Genomic DNA, 13,883 nt, shown 5'->3' on the forward strand with positions numbered 1-13,883 from the left:
AGCCTCCTGACAAGGAGAAGCCACCGTATTCTAGCACGTATTGCTGCACACAACATTTCTAAATGTTAGGTTCTCTCTGTAGGACTAGGCTAAACTCCTCACGGCCTGGCTTACACCTGGGTCTCTCATCCTGGGCTGCACAGCAACAAAGAACATGTGCCTGTCTTTTTCTGCCTGGGCTTGTCACCAACCCGAAATCAGGTGTTCATTTAGGGATCTCTGGCCCAGCTACAGAGTGTCCAGTCCCTTCGTCTTTCTGGAAAGGTCTAATTTCCTACTTTTTGATCTATATTTGACTTTCTCCCTAGGTCCCCCAACCCCTGTTCTACATGGGTTGACTAAGGTGTATAGCCCAGGACAAGAGTCAGTTTAAATGGGTCCCCTGGGATCTGTTGTTGAAGGACTGACTTTCTCTCAGTCAATAGGTGTAGATTTTCCCAGAAAGTTCCTTTCTTCAGGACTCTCATGCCTGTAAGGGACGCCGCAGATTCCCAGATGTTCATTTTCCTCCAACCGTGTTGGTGTGCAGAACCAGTGCAGAGCCGCTGTGTCCTGCCCCCTGTCCCCGCCATCCAGAATCGTGGGGTGGCGGAGCTCCTCCGGGGTGAGCCGGTGCCCTGGAGAGGTGGGGAAGCGTAACCTCTCTCTCCCCCTTTCCTCCTGTTTTGGTTCCCAGGTCCTCCCACACAACCTCTCCCAACAGGAAAGCCTCGGGTGCTGCTCATTGTTCAGCAAGTGTCCTGGCCACACAGTGGGGAGGGCGGAGCATCAGGAGGAGCACCTGCCAAACCGCAGGCAGGGGCCAGGGCCCAGGAGAGACTGGGACGAGGCAGTCTGCCTCCGTAGCCTGACAGCCACTCGGATTCAGGAATGAACGCAGCCTTTCATAGAGCTAGTCTCACTGGCCTGCCAAGACTCCTGTGATCCTCCTCTGTGACACAGCGTGACAGCCTCGCAAGAGGAAGTGGGGCCTCCAGGGTCCTACCCTGGGGAAGCCTTGTCTGCAGTAGAGGGGGTGGCATGAGCCCCTGAGAGGGGCTGGGATTCGGAGGTGAGGCGGGGGCCTTCAATTTTGGTGGCGTTGGGACTGGCAGTGATGCTTTGAGCAGACACAGCACATCGTGGAGCCAACCTGGAAACTGTCCCCATCGTCTGCACCCCTGTGGAGCAGTGCGAAGGCACTCTGAGGCGTGTGCTGAGGGTATCTTTGCACAGGGTCCCTTGCCTGCCCAGCAGGTGTGCTGGGCCTTGCTATGTCCTGGGTGCTGAGAGTGGTGTGGACTGAGCACATCACTGTCCCATGGAACAGGGCGGGAGGCATCAAGATTCCAGCACTGGAAAGAATGTTCAAAAGCCCAGAGAGCAGCCTGCCCACTAATTCTGCAGATGGCCGTCCACATTCGCCTGAATCCTTCTAGAGGCAGGGAGCTCACTACCCTTCCAGTGTCCAACTTCTTTAGCAATTACACACTTTCTGGTAAATGTATCAGAACCAAACACGTTGTCTTCAGGCCACAGAGTCAGTCCTGGCCTTCGAGTACTGATGGACACCTTCTCGGGTCTGAACCATAGCCAGGCCAGAGCCAGCAGCATAGGTCGGCGAGGTTCTGTGGTGTACCCGCCCTCTCCCTGCAGTAGGAATTTGCCTCATGGGGAACCCTTCTACTACAGCAGCTCCCAGCACCCTGAGTGCACAGCTGACTTCCCAGCCCTGGATCTCTGCCTGGAGCTTCAGGCCATCTCTGGGTTAGCTATCTAGGTCTGGATGTCCCATAGTCCCCTCAAATTCCACATACACAGCCTCTATCCTCCCTCCACCTCCCCACCAAGCACCCTTTTGCTCCTGTCTTCTGCAACTGACAAATGGCACTATTTCCACATGGCCAGTCATGGAGACACCTGAGTATCCTCTTCTGAATCTCTTTCCCCTTCTGAGTGCCATCTGCACCCCTGGTCAGTGCTGTCTTTCAGGGGGCTCTCAGATTCTTCCTCTCCTCCACCCCCGGTGCCTCTGCTCCAGCCCTCTCTCCCTGCCCACAGCATCCCTGGTCCCGGGGCTCCAGGCTTTCCGTGCTCAACCATGTCCCTTGCTGCTGCCGGAAGGACGTCCTGCTGTGTCCTATCTGGCTCAGCAGTCTGCGTGTTGACCTGCATCAGCTTCAAGCGGAAGGCTCAAGCCTTCCGGTGGTTTCCAGAGCCTGGTTCCATCTGCTCCCTGCCTTCAGCGGTGGTTCCACCTTCAGCAGTGGTTTCCAGAGCCTGGTTCCATCTGCTCCCTGTCCTCCTGCCCAGCTTGTCCACACCTCCAGGTGTACAACTCTTGCTCTGGCCACAGGGACCCAATCAGAGCCCCAGGCACTGCTCAGCTGCTCAGCCCTCTGAGCTCTGGCGTCGGCATCTCCACTTGCAGGCCTCCGTCCTAGTCCTACTTCTTAGCCTAACTCATCCAGGCATCACCTCCACAAATCCCCCAAGACCTCTGCTGACACTACCTCCCCAGCCATGAGGTGAGAGGTCCTTCTGCAACTCCTAGGACACTCTGAGTGTGCCTTATGCACTAAGCTGTGGTCACCTCCCCCGTCCCCACCAGCCTCATCACTGCCGTCACCTCTCCCACCTGTACCAGCTGTACCAGGGACACAACCACTGCTTTTATTTTTAGTCTCTATTTGTAGCCCTTGCAAAGCATTATGTGTTGTGGCCACTAGGGGGAGGAAGCAGCAATGATCATGGCTCAGGATTTTCTGGGGATTGAGAGTCTGTATTTTCCTGGTCCCTGGCAGAACTTGCTGAGGTGTCATGCCTGGAAAAAGGAAGATTTTATCTTTCTCTCTTTCAGGCTAATTGCATTTTCAGCTTTTTGAAGACTTCTGATGCATAATCATTTTGGTGGGATTATAGGTATCATATGACTCAAATATTTTTATTAGTAGCTTCCCCACAGTGTTCCCGGAATACTAAAAATACTGCTTTTGTATGAAATTTTAGTTTTCTTTTTCCCAAAGTGTTTCACATGTGTTACTGCACTGTAAGTATTCAAGCAATTTGTTTCCTTTTGGTGGTCAGAAGATATTATGATGGTTAATGGCCACTTAGGAGACACAGAGGCAGAGCCTGATGGGCTGCCTGTCCACCAGCGGGGCCAGGACTCTCCGTCCTGGAGGCTGCTCCTTGTGGGACGGGACCAAGACCAGGTGTGCGGCTGCACCGAGGCCTGCAGTATCCATGACCCCCTGTTCCCAAGGTCCTTGCCCGTCGCCCCTCGGGGTTTTCTGCAGAAAGCATCCCAGGGTTTGCCAGAAGGGCCTGTGCTTACCCAGGGAGGCAAGGGCCACACTCAGCGTCGTTCTCCATGTCCCCCGGTGTCAGCACGGTGGCCCGGAAGAAGCCCTCACAGTCTTTGTGGCGCCTGCATATCTGGTAGCCTCCTTTGGAAAATTTCTCCGCCGGGCAGGGGACGCAGCCGTAGTCCTCGTCTTTGGTGCCGTAGCCACAGGACTGTCCAGGGAAAGAGGACAGGGGACACAGGTGAGTGCAGCAGCCAAACCATACGGGCTCGGCCCACGGTCCTTGGGCAGTGACGTGCCAGCTGTCTCCAGAAGCTACTCTTGCCGGGCCTTGGTTTCCTGACTTGTCCTAACTGCAAAGCCCCCCAGGAACCAGCTCATGCTCTGGGATTGCCCCTCTCCTCGCCACTCTCGGGCTCCAGATGCTGCCCCTTTTCTGAGCCTCCCTGAGATGAATTCAGCGAGCTGCTGGAATGCCTGGGCAGTGCAGGTAGCACTTGGCGTCTGACTTTCCTCAGCTCGCTACAAAAACCGGACACTGAAACCCTGGAGGTTTCCCTTAGTGCTTAACAGAACACCCAGGCTTAGCTTGCCCAGAGGCGGAGGGAGATGCAGCACTCAGGAAAAATGTGCTAGTACTGGAGAACGTTTCAATCCTGCTTCCAATCAGATGATCTGACGCTCATTTAATCAGGGTAGAGTGGGAAAGTGATCCTTTAAAAACATTTCAGAACTCCTGAAAAATCTGTTTACAAATGCTCAGCTGGTGAGTGCCATTCCTGGGCTCACGGCCGCTCTCACCATCAATCTCAATGTCCAGGGAGTGTGACCGGCTGGTTTGATATACCCTGGCGTCCCCTCACACAGCAATGCAGGCTCAGGGCAACAATGCCATAAGCAGGAGGCCTCCCCTGAGAGCGCAGCAGGCCCCAGGAGGGCTGGGTCCTTACCAGGTAGGGCTCCTCTCCCGGCCCGCACGGGGGGCACTCCTGGCACAGCCCCGTAGTCTGGTTGTAGTACTCGTTCTCGCCGCAGTTTGAGTATTCCGCTTGGGCCGAGCACATCAGAGACACCTGCCAACAAAGAGGGGTGTTGTGGCCTCCGTACCTCCTTAGAAACACGTGTGACTCCCCCAAGACCCCAAGGTTGACGTACGAAGCGGGTGCCCTGCGGTGGGGGCTCTGCTGGGGGCTCTGTCTGGGAAGGTGCCCGCTTGTGAGTGCTCACTGCTGCTAAGTCTCCAGTGGCTCCTGGTTGATCCCCTGGGCACAGCCAGCCCCCACCAGAACCACCCTGCCTCACCCCTGCTGGCCAAGCCCCATCCCACCATCAAGGCCTGCTCTGAATTCTCATCAACGCACTTGCCAAGGTCACGGAGGAGGCCCCCCCGTCCCCCACTGAGCCTCTAATACAGCGGCTCCTCAGAATGTCGATGCGTCCAGGAGGATGGGGGTGGGGTCTGAGTCTTCCAAGTCTTTCTTAGCTGTGCGGCCCCCAAGCATGAGCTCATCACATAGACACGGGGCTGTGTGTATCACACCACAAACAAGCACTCAAGAACGTTTATATCCACGAGACCCTATGAAGGGAGCTACCAACGAAATCTAACTTCAGCCTGGGGCAGAGTTCTGTGCTTTGCAGGCCTGGTTTCATTTCACCCTCAGAAGAACCCTGTGAAGGAGAGACTATGATCAGCTTTCCCATTTTACAGCTGAAGAGGCTAAGAAACGGTCCAATCATCACCAGGATGAGGGCTCTGTGGGGGTGAGGGGCTCAGACCACTTACCACCAGGATGGGGAGCCAGGGCGTCTGCGTGCAGTCCCCCACATGGGCCATCCTCTCCCAAGGGCTCACCTGAAAGACACGCATCATTAGCTGGGCACTGGCAGTAGCCCCCCAACCGGGGATCCAACTCCACTGGATATAAGGTGCCTTCCAGCAAACTATACATCTTAAAAGAAAAGGCAGACATGAAGCTGAAGCTGTACCCATGCCACTTGGGCTGACGCTGGGGCCTTCCCAGCCTCGCAGCCATGCCTGGGAGGGAGCCTGAGAGGAAGCTGGGAGCACATGGAGGGCCCATGGTTAAACCCGAGGTTAGTGATTGTGTTTCTTGTGCTCAGAGGGTTTGGAGAAACCTAGCCTTACATGAGCTTTAAGTCTGGAGTCCTCCAGGCCAGTCCTGGCCTTTGGGCTCCAGGACACAGGAGGACCCCTGGAGAGACTGCCAGGAATTAGATTCTGGTCTTTGCCCCTCTGGATGCTCTCCCAGCCCCACCTTAATGTTCTTCCCTCTCTCTGTTAAGAACAGGTTGTCCATCAAAGTGGACAAGTCCAATAACCTAACTTTACAGTTGAGATAGTGGGAGCCCAGAAAGGTTAAGTGACTTGCCCCAGGTCACACAGCTACTTAAGGGACTGAGCGTGGCTGCAGCTGAGGTGTTCAGATACTTTTCACCAACTATTAATATTACATGAATGCACTCCCTTGAAGGAGGAGGTGGGTTTTTTTTGTTTTGTTTGTTTGTTTTTGCTTGTTTTTTCACTTTCTGAATGGAGACCTGTGTTTCTGACTCAAAGCAATTTTACTTGATAGTCTGGGTATTAATTAGCCTGGCTCTACAAAGAGAGATAATGTGCTCTTGTGGTCGCCTAAGTTTCCCAGTGGCCACACTCTGGTTCGCTGTCCTCTTGCCACGACAAAACAGCAAGTACTCTTCTAGATGCTGGGTTGTGTGAGGAACCTTCCAGAATCAACCACTGACTCAGACCAGAAGACCAGCTGGGCCATGGAACCCAAACTCCCCAAGACCTTTCACCCTCAGAATTCTCTTGTCCTTAGCAAGCCATCATTGGTCATGAAAACCAATTAATTCCCAATACCACACACAAAAATACCGTGATGAACATATGCCATGATGCATAGGAACCTTCCCTCCCTTCCTCCTTTTCTTTCTTTCTTTTGGAAAAGTCCTGCAACATCCTAAAGGCATTAGGGAGAAAAGTAGCCAAAGATTATTTATTGGAAATAAAGAAATTAAATTGGAGAGGCTGGGCGTGGTGGCTCACGCCTGTAATCCCAACACTTTGGGAGGCCAAGACGGGTGGATCACGAGGTCAGGAGATCAAGACCATCCTGGCTAACATGGTGAAACCCCGTCTCTACTAAAAATACAAAAAAATTAGCTGGGCATGGTAGTGGGCGCCTGTAGTCCCAGCTACTCGGGAGGCTGAGGCAGGAGAATGGCGTGAACCCGGGAGGCGGAGCTTACAGTGAGCCGAGATTGTGCCACTGCACTCCAGGCTGGGTGACAGAGCGAGACTCCATCTCAAAAAAAAAAGAAATTAAGTTGGAGAAGGAGGTGGGAGCTGTGTAAGTCAGGAGTCAGGGAACGGTGGAGAAGAGCAAAAGACCAAGGGCCCTGTCAGTGGGGACCGACATGCACAATCTTCTTTTCCAAATCCCCCAGGACTTAAGGGCTTGTTCATTGAGATTTCTGGAAAGAGAATGGTCCTTTAGGGTATGCACCCAATGCCAAGTACGTATGTGTTTTTAACACATAAACTGTGGGGAAAACATTCAAACCATAGCAGCGTGGAAGTGTCTCTTCCCATCCGAGGCAGACAAGGCTGCTGCTTAACTTGTGGAACTAATCAGTTAATTGGCTGCTAGGGAGCTTCCAGTCTGCTGGCCTTCCAGAGATCCCTGAGGAGCGTGCCTGTCCTGCCTCCCGAGTACAACAGCACATGCCCTTGCTCCCATACGAAGGGGGTGGGCAGAATCTTGGCAGGGCCTTAAGATAGTATGCTTGTTTATCATTGCAACAAATAAACACCCACAAAAAATCCAAAGGAACTTCAGTTTCCTGGAACACCAAGCAGGGCTGTAACACCTGTTGTTGGGTGAGAAAGAAGTGATATAGAAGAATGCCTCCGGGTGTATTTGTAAAGTTTCTAAATGCATGAAAGCAGGTCTGGAGCAATGCCTGCTGAACTTCCAGCAAAGATTTTTTTGGCAGTAACTGCAATCGGGTGGGGGTGACCAAGGACTGAGGGAGTATTCCGGGGAACATTCACTTTTTATTTTATGCAGGTCTGTATTGTCTGAGTGGTCTAGAAGAGAGAGTATGAATTCTGTGATAAAGGAAAAAGCATGTGTCCCTGGCTGCTCTAAGAATAGGCGGGGGAAGGGGGTCCCAGGGGAGATCCCAGAGGACAGACCTGACTAGGGTCACTGGCAAAGCACAGCAGTGGTCCTGGGTCTTTCCTTGGGTCTCAGCTGTTGGCCCAGTCACCTTGGAGGTGTCTCACTTGGTGGAGACCTCCAGGTGGCTTTGGGGAAGGAAGGGTTCTGTCTCCAGACCCTCTTGATGAGGTTCAAAAACTGCGTTTTCCCACACACTGCCTGCACTTCAGTGCTGCATTTACCATTTGGAAAACACTAAATGGACTGAGGCAAGATTGAGGAGCCAGCCACCCCAGTGGTGAACTCGCTGGGTGTTTTCCTTCTAGCAACAGAGCAAGCTGGGGCAGGCAGCGACGGGAGGTCGGGGTGGCAGGGAGGCAAGGGCAACCTGCAGCCCGCCAGGTGGGGGAGGGTTGGGTGCAAGCAAAGGCCTGAAGGGGAACAGATAGGAGCCTGTTCCTCCTCCCAGCAGCCCTGGACTTGGCTTCAGGATGGTAGGGTTAGCAGAAATAGGTTTCCACTGAGTCTGTGGATAGGGCCAGAGGCTCTCAGCAAGGCTGGAGGCCTTCCAAGAACCATATGAATGGTTTCTAATTTAATTGACTTCTAATTATAGCTGAGCCTTGGAGGGCTTCCCTGAATAACTGAGAAGGGCTGGGCCTGCCGCACCTTAGTGTCAACCAGGAGCACTTATCGAAAGGCACAATTAAAACGTTCCCAGGTAAACCCAAGCAGAGAGAAAAGAAAAACAAATAAATAGATAAACAAAGCAGAGCTAAAAGTCTGTGGCCTTAGATGTGTTTCATTATTGTTACCAATTCTCTGAGAGGGTGAGTGGGGTCTGGGTGAGGGGAGCACAGGGCAGCCTGTGGTTTGGATCCCACTTCTCAGACTGCAGATGCAGGCAGGAGGTGGGCCACTGGGCACTGGGGGGCCGACTGCTCCCAGTCGTGATCTCCTGTTTGTTTTACTTTGGGGATCCCCAATCTCCATCAGTGCCTGGCAATGCTGCTGGGGTATAAGACCAAGGAGCTGACTGAGGTGGGGCTCCAGCCTCATGCACACTGAGCTCCCATATTTGTGACAGTGATGGGGAGAGGGAGCACCTGTCTTAGTCTGTTTTGTGCTGCTAGAACAGAATACCACAGACTGGCTAATGAACTGAAGTTTATTTGGGGTTCTGGGGCTGGGAAGTCCAAGAGCGAGTGGCTGCATCTGGTGAGAGCCTTCTTTCCATGTCATAATATGGCAGAGGGCATCACATGGTGAGAGAGTGCAAGCAGGGCCAACTCACTGTTATAAACAGCCCACTCTCGAGATAACGAACCCACTCCCGCGATGATGACATTAAGTCATTCATGAGGGCAGAGCCTCATGACCTCATCACCTCCCCACCTTTCAAACCTGTTCACTGAGGATTAAGGGATTAAGTTTTTAATACATAAACTGTGGGGAAAACATTCAAACCAAAGCAGCGTGGAAATGTCTCTTCCCATCCGAGGCAGACAAGGCTGCTGCTTAACTTGTGGAACTAACCAGTTAATTGGCTAGTGATCCAGTTCAGGGGTTGTGAAGCCAGTAGCCACCCAGCAGGTTCTGTAAACACACTCTTTTGGAGTCAAGCCTCACCTGTTGGTTACCTAGTGCCTGTAGGCATTTCATGATATAAGAGACCCCATGACCAGGTAAGTCTAGAATATCTCAAATCTGGCCCTTTATGGAAAAGGTCTGCCCACTCCTGCCTGAATTGACAGCTTCTCTTCCCTGACCTGCTCGCTCTTTCTCTGCCTTTGGCCCTTCCTTCCTCAATTCCCATCTAGAATGATGACATAGCTGTAATCACATCAGCTTATGACTGCTGAGCTCAGACCCCAGCCAGGCACTAGCATGGCTTAATCCTCACCATTGCCACTTTGTTGCTCAAAGTGGGGCCCCTGGACCAGCAGCACTAGCATCAGCTGGGAGCTCATTAGAAATGCAGAATCTCAGCCCCGCCCAGACCTGCTGTCTGAGATCTGCTTTTCAACCAGATCTGCAGGTGGTCTGTGTGCACATTAGAGTTTGAGAAGCACTGGTCTAGGCGATCTCCTAGCAACATCTTGCTGAGGTGGGGAGAGAACGTTTAATGTTTAATTAATGTTTAATTCCCTCTGGGAGCCCAGGAAGAAAGCCTTGGCTGGGTCTCTCCCTCTTTAAGTTCTGGCCTTCTTCCAAAGAACAAATGCCGTCATTAGCACCCCTTTTCTCACACACACACACACACACAGACTCTGCACTAGACACTGATTCCCTTAATCTTGTTAGAGTTCATTCATTTATTCAACAAAGAGCTGTGGAGCTGCTACTATGTGGCAATCTTATAGGCCTTACGGACGATGCCAGACAGATAGGGTCCCTGCTCTATTGGGCCTTTATCTGTCTAGGGAGCCAGACATGGAAGACGTCATTATATACAAGTTTGGCCCCCTTTCCTAGCTGCTCTCCCCTAGACTCAGTCTCCTCTCTGAGCTGCTCGCCTCTTGGAATGGCCTTCACCCTTGGAGGTGTGGCTTTGACTGTCTACACTTGTCATCACGGCTGCCTCCAGAGCACAGACAGTGCCCACAGCAGGAAGAAGGTGGCCATCCTCCCTACTGGTCACCACCTTTAGGAGACGCAGAGTCACTGCCTCAGCTGGCAGATGGTCCAGCCTCCGGGACTTCCCGTTCTTTCACCCAGTTGGGCCCCCCTTGACTGTGACGGTGCTACCTCTTCCAAAAGCTTCTCCCTGAAAGGGCCACACCTCATATCTATGGGAAGCAGCTGAGGCCAGGTAGCTGTGGGAAGCCTTGGCAGGCCTGATGGTTCGGAGTTACCTTTTAAAGTCTGTAGGGCGGATATCCCTTTTGTCTGTGGCCCCTTTCCATCCCTCCAGCGTGCTCACCTGGCCTGGCCCAGCAGGGCTTGCCACGCCTGGGTTGACCGCATCACGGACAGGGAGGGAGAGGCTGTGGCCGGCCCACTCAGCTCCATGGGCACAAGCTCTTCCACGGCGGGAGGCAAGGTACTGGCAGCTGCCTGTGTCTGGGAGGCGGCCACAGTGCTGGCTGCGGCTCCCTGCCCACCCAGCGCTACTCTCCTTCCCCGGCCTCCCACGCTCTCCTTCCTCCAGGAAGACCCGAGGGGAGGCTGCTGGTGGCCTCCTCCCCACACCCAGCAGGATTCAGTGCTCCTCAGCCTCCCTGAGGCCCCCGCTTCCCATCAACCCACACAGACCTCCCTTCGCTGTGGGGAGCCCACATGGTCACCATCAGAGCAGCTGAAAACACTTCCATTTGATGTGATTTACAGCTCTGAATCTTCCCTGTCTCAGCTGAGTAGTGCTAATTAATATTAGATTGGGAGGAGAGGGATGCATTCTCTTTCCACTTCTGCTTTAGTCGGATCAGTTTCACTGGAGCAGGAGGAAGACAGAGAAGGTAGCCTGAGAGTCCCTCCTGCCCCATGCCGCACTTAGTGTCCTGCTGGCCTTGCCACCCTGAAGTCCTCAGTGATTTCTGACCCATTTCCATTTTGCACTGGGCCCCACAAATTAAATAGCTGGTCCTGTTCCCAGCCTCTCTGGCCAGGCAGGGGAGGCCCCCTAGTGCTGTGCCAGGGAACAGACCTGCAGAGCACAGGCCAAACGTCTTGTCAAGACCACAAGCACCGTCCTTCCCAAGGCTGGAGCGGAGGGTGACGTTGAAACAGAAGTGACTGGCAACAGAGCACACTGGCAGGCCCCAGAGTTTCAAACAGCATCACACGGGGGTTTACAAGCAGCCACTCTTCTTTATCACTGCACTGAAAACCTTTCATTCGCAAACTCCCTGGTGAAGATTTCAGGGCTATGAGGGGCAAACTGACCTTTGGCAGCCCCTCAAAGGCGGTGGGCTGTGTCCCTGCATTCTCTCAAGCCCTAAGTCTCTCAAGGGTATTGCCCACCCCAAACATGTGGGTATGAGTGTGTGCATACACGTGAGTGTATGTGTATCTGTGAGCACATATGTGTGAGTGTATGTGTATATGTGAGGATGTGTGTATGCATGTGTATATGTGAGTGTATGTGTGCATAAGAGTATGTGTATGTGTGTGTATGAATGTATGCATGTGTAAGTGTAGGTGAGTGTATATGTGTGAGTGTGTGAATGTTATGTGTGTGTGAGTATGCTTATGTGTGTGTGTAAGTGTATTTGTATATGAGTGTGTGTGTATATGTGTGTGGGTGTCTGTATGTGTATGTTTGTGTGTGTGTATATGTGTATGTTTATATGTGTGAGTATATGTGTATGCGATGTGTGTGTGTGAGTGTGTGTGTATGTGCGTGTGTTTATATGTGTGAGTATATGTGTATGCGATGTGTATGTGTGTGAGTGTGTGTGTACGTGTGTGTGTATCTGTGTATGAGTGTATGCATATGAATGTATGTGTGTGAATGTATGTGTGTGTATGTGGCAAACCCAGACAGGCCCCATGCACAGTGGACCTGTGGGGAGAGGCACAGATGAGGGCAAACCAAGTGGCCCTGAGCCCTCGGGTGGGGCCTTCCCAAAAGACGTGGACAGAGGTTGGTTTGAGTTGAAAGTTTAAAATCCAAGTTCCCAAGTTTCCTTTGTTAATTTGAATTGAGATAATACTCAGAAAACAGATATTCTTGCACACATAGAATAATAAATATAATGCATGAAACACTTATTTACTTCTAGATTTTCTTCTGAAGGATCACTACTAATACAAATAAGCATGTCCAATTCTTCAGAACTCTCTGTGCATCACTGACTCTTCAGCAGAACCCACAGAGGCAGGAAGAAGCATGGAAAATCAGTATTTTGGACACATCTGTTCACATCTCATCTTTCTATTTGACTCAACTTTTTCCACTAGTCTTTATTTGCCTACATATAAACCAGTGACGATGATAATTTCTGAAGTGCGGTAAACAGTCGTGGCCTAAAAACATTTCTGAACACCAACATGGTTATTGCTGCTTATCAGACTTGGTTTGGGCTTCTCAGAATGCTAATTATATTATGAAGCAGGTGTGTGTGCACTTGTACACAGAACTGGGGCTGGCATCCCAAAGAGGAAGGAAGCTCTCTCTGCATTTCCCGCAGTTTGTGGTGCTCGGGTGCTCTGCACTCTTGGAGGGTTGCTCACGAAAATAACGTGGCTTGCAAATATCCATGCAGAAGTTCAGAAGGAGAGCACTTATCCTCATCCCAATGTCCTGCTGTAAAGATATGTGTTCACAATTTCATTTCTGTTTCATTGAATGCCTCAGAGCTGAAAGGATCTTGTTGAACTGACAAGCTTGGAGAAGTTTTGAAAAAAAAATCCCTACTTTTTTGCCTTATCAAAATTGAGGGAAAGCATTTTCAGGGTGAAATCAGAAAAGTTATCATAACTGACGCATTGTTTTAAATTACAAAATGCAAGTTTTTCTAGGACTTCTTCTTCCCCCGCACCACCCCCCCTCCGAGTCTTGCTCTGTAGCCCAGGCTGGCAGTGGCACGATCTTGGCTCACTGCAACCTCCACCTCCTGGGTTCAAGCAATTCTCCTGCCTCAGCCTCTCGAGTAGCTGCGACTACAGGCGCCCGCCACCACACCCAGCTAATTTTTGTATTTTTAGTAGAGACGGGGTTTCACCATGTTGGTCAGGCTGGTCTCGAACTCCTGACCTCATGATCTGCCCACCTCAGCCTCCCAAAGTGCTGGGATCACAGGCATGAACCACCGTGCCTGGCCACTCTAGGACTCTTATATAAGCACAGTAACATGAAGTTTTGTTGAAACATGATAGGAGCCACTCTTCAGCACTTTAATACACATGCCACTCATCCTTCCATTTGTTGTTGTTGTTGTTGTTGTTGTTGTTGTTTTTGAGATGGAGTCTTGCTCTGTCACCCAGGCTAGAGTAAAGTGGCGCGATCTCAGCTCATTGCAACCTCCGCAACCTCCGCCTCCCAGGTTCAAGTGATTCTTCTGCCTCAGCTTCCGTAGTAGCTGGGACTACAGGCGTGCGCTACCACACTTGGCTAATTTTTGTATTTTTAGTAGAGATGGGGTTTCACCATGTTGGCAAGGCTGGTCTTGAACTCCTGACTTCAAGTGTCTAGTGCAGAGTATGTGTATGTGAAAATGGGTGCTAATGACAGATTACCAGGTGGGGAGGTCAGGAGGACTGTCCCAAGTCCCAAGAAGAGATGATGGCTAGGAGTTAGCCAGGAATCACAATGGAAAAGTAGAGAGAAAGAGGGAACAGAGTGAGTGAAGGCTGGGAGAAGGAGAACATGTCCCATTAGGAAATGCAGTCACAGTGTATCCCCTGTAAGGCCATTGCTATACCCTCTTCTCTCAGCAATAGATGAATGAGTTATTTCCTGAACTGC

General features: G+C 51.7%; 1 protein-coding gene across 1 annotated transcript in view; it reads right to left on the reverse strand.

Moving 5' to 3' along the window:
• Positions 1–13,883, reverse strand: part of EDAR (ectodysplasin A receptor) — a 93,156-nt gene that overhangs the window by 29,788 nt on the left and 49,485 nt on the right. The window contains exons 2-4 of the mRNA XM_054475332.2: positions 5,074–5,142; positions 4,238–4,360; positions 3,317–3,498 (exon numbers count right to left, since the gene is read on the reverse strand). Coding sequence (XP_054331307.1) covers positions 3,317–3,498; positions 4,238–4,360; positions 5,074–5,124 — 356 coding nt within the window. The 5' untranslated portion in view covers positions 5,125–5,142. The remainder of the gene's footprint in view (positions 1–3,316; positions 3,499–4,237; positions 4,361–5,073; positions 5,143–13,883) is intronic.

This window comes from Pongo pygmaeus, chromosome 12 (genome assembly GCF_028885625.2).
Source record: "Pongo pygmaeus isolate AG05252 chromosome 12, NHGRI_mPonPyg2-v2.0_pri, whole genome shotgun sequence".
In the NCBI taxonomy this organism is placed as follows: domain Eukaryota; kingdom Metazoa; phylum Chordata; class Mammalia; order Primates; family Hominidae; genus Pongo; species Pongo pygmaeus.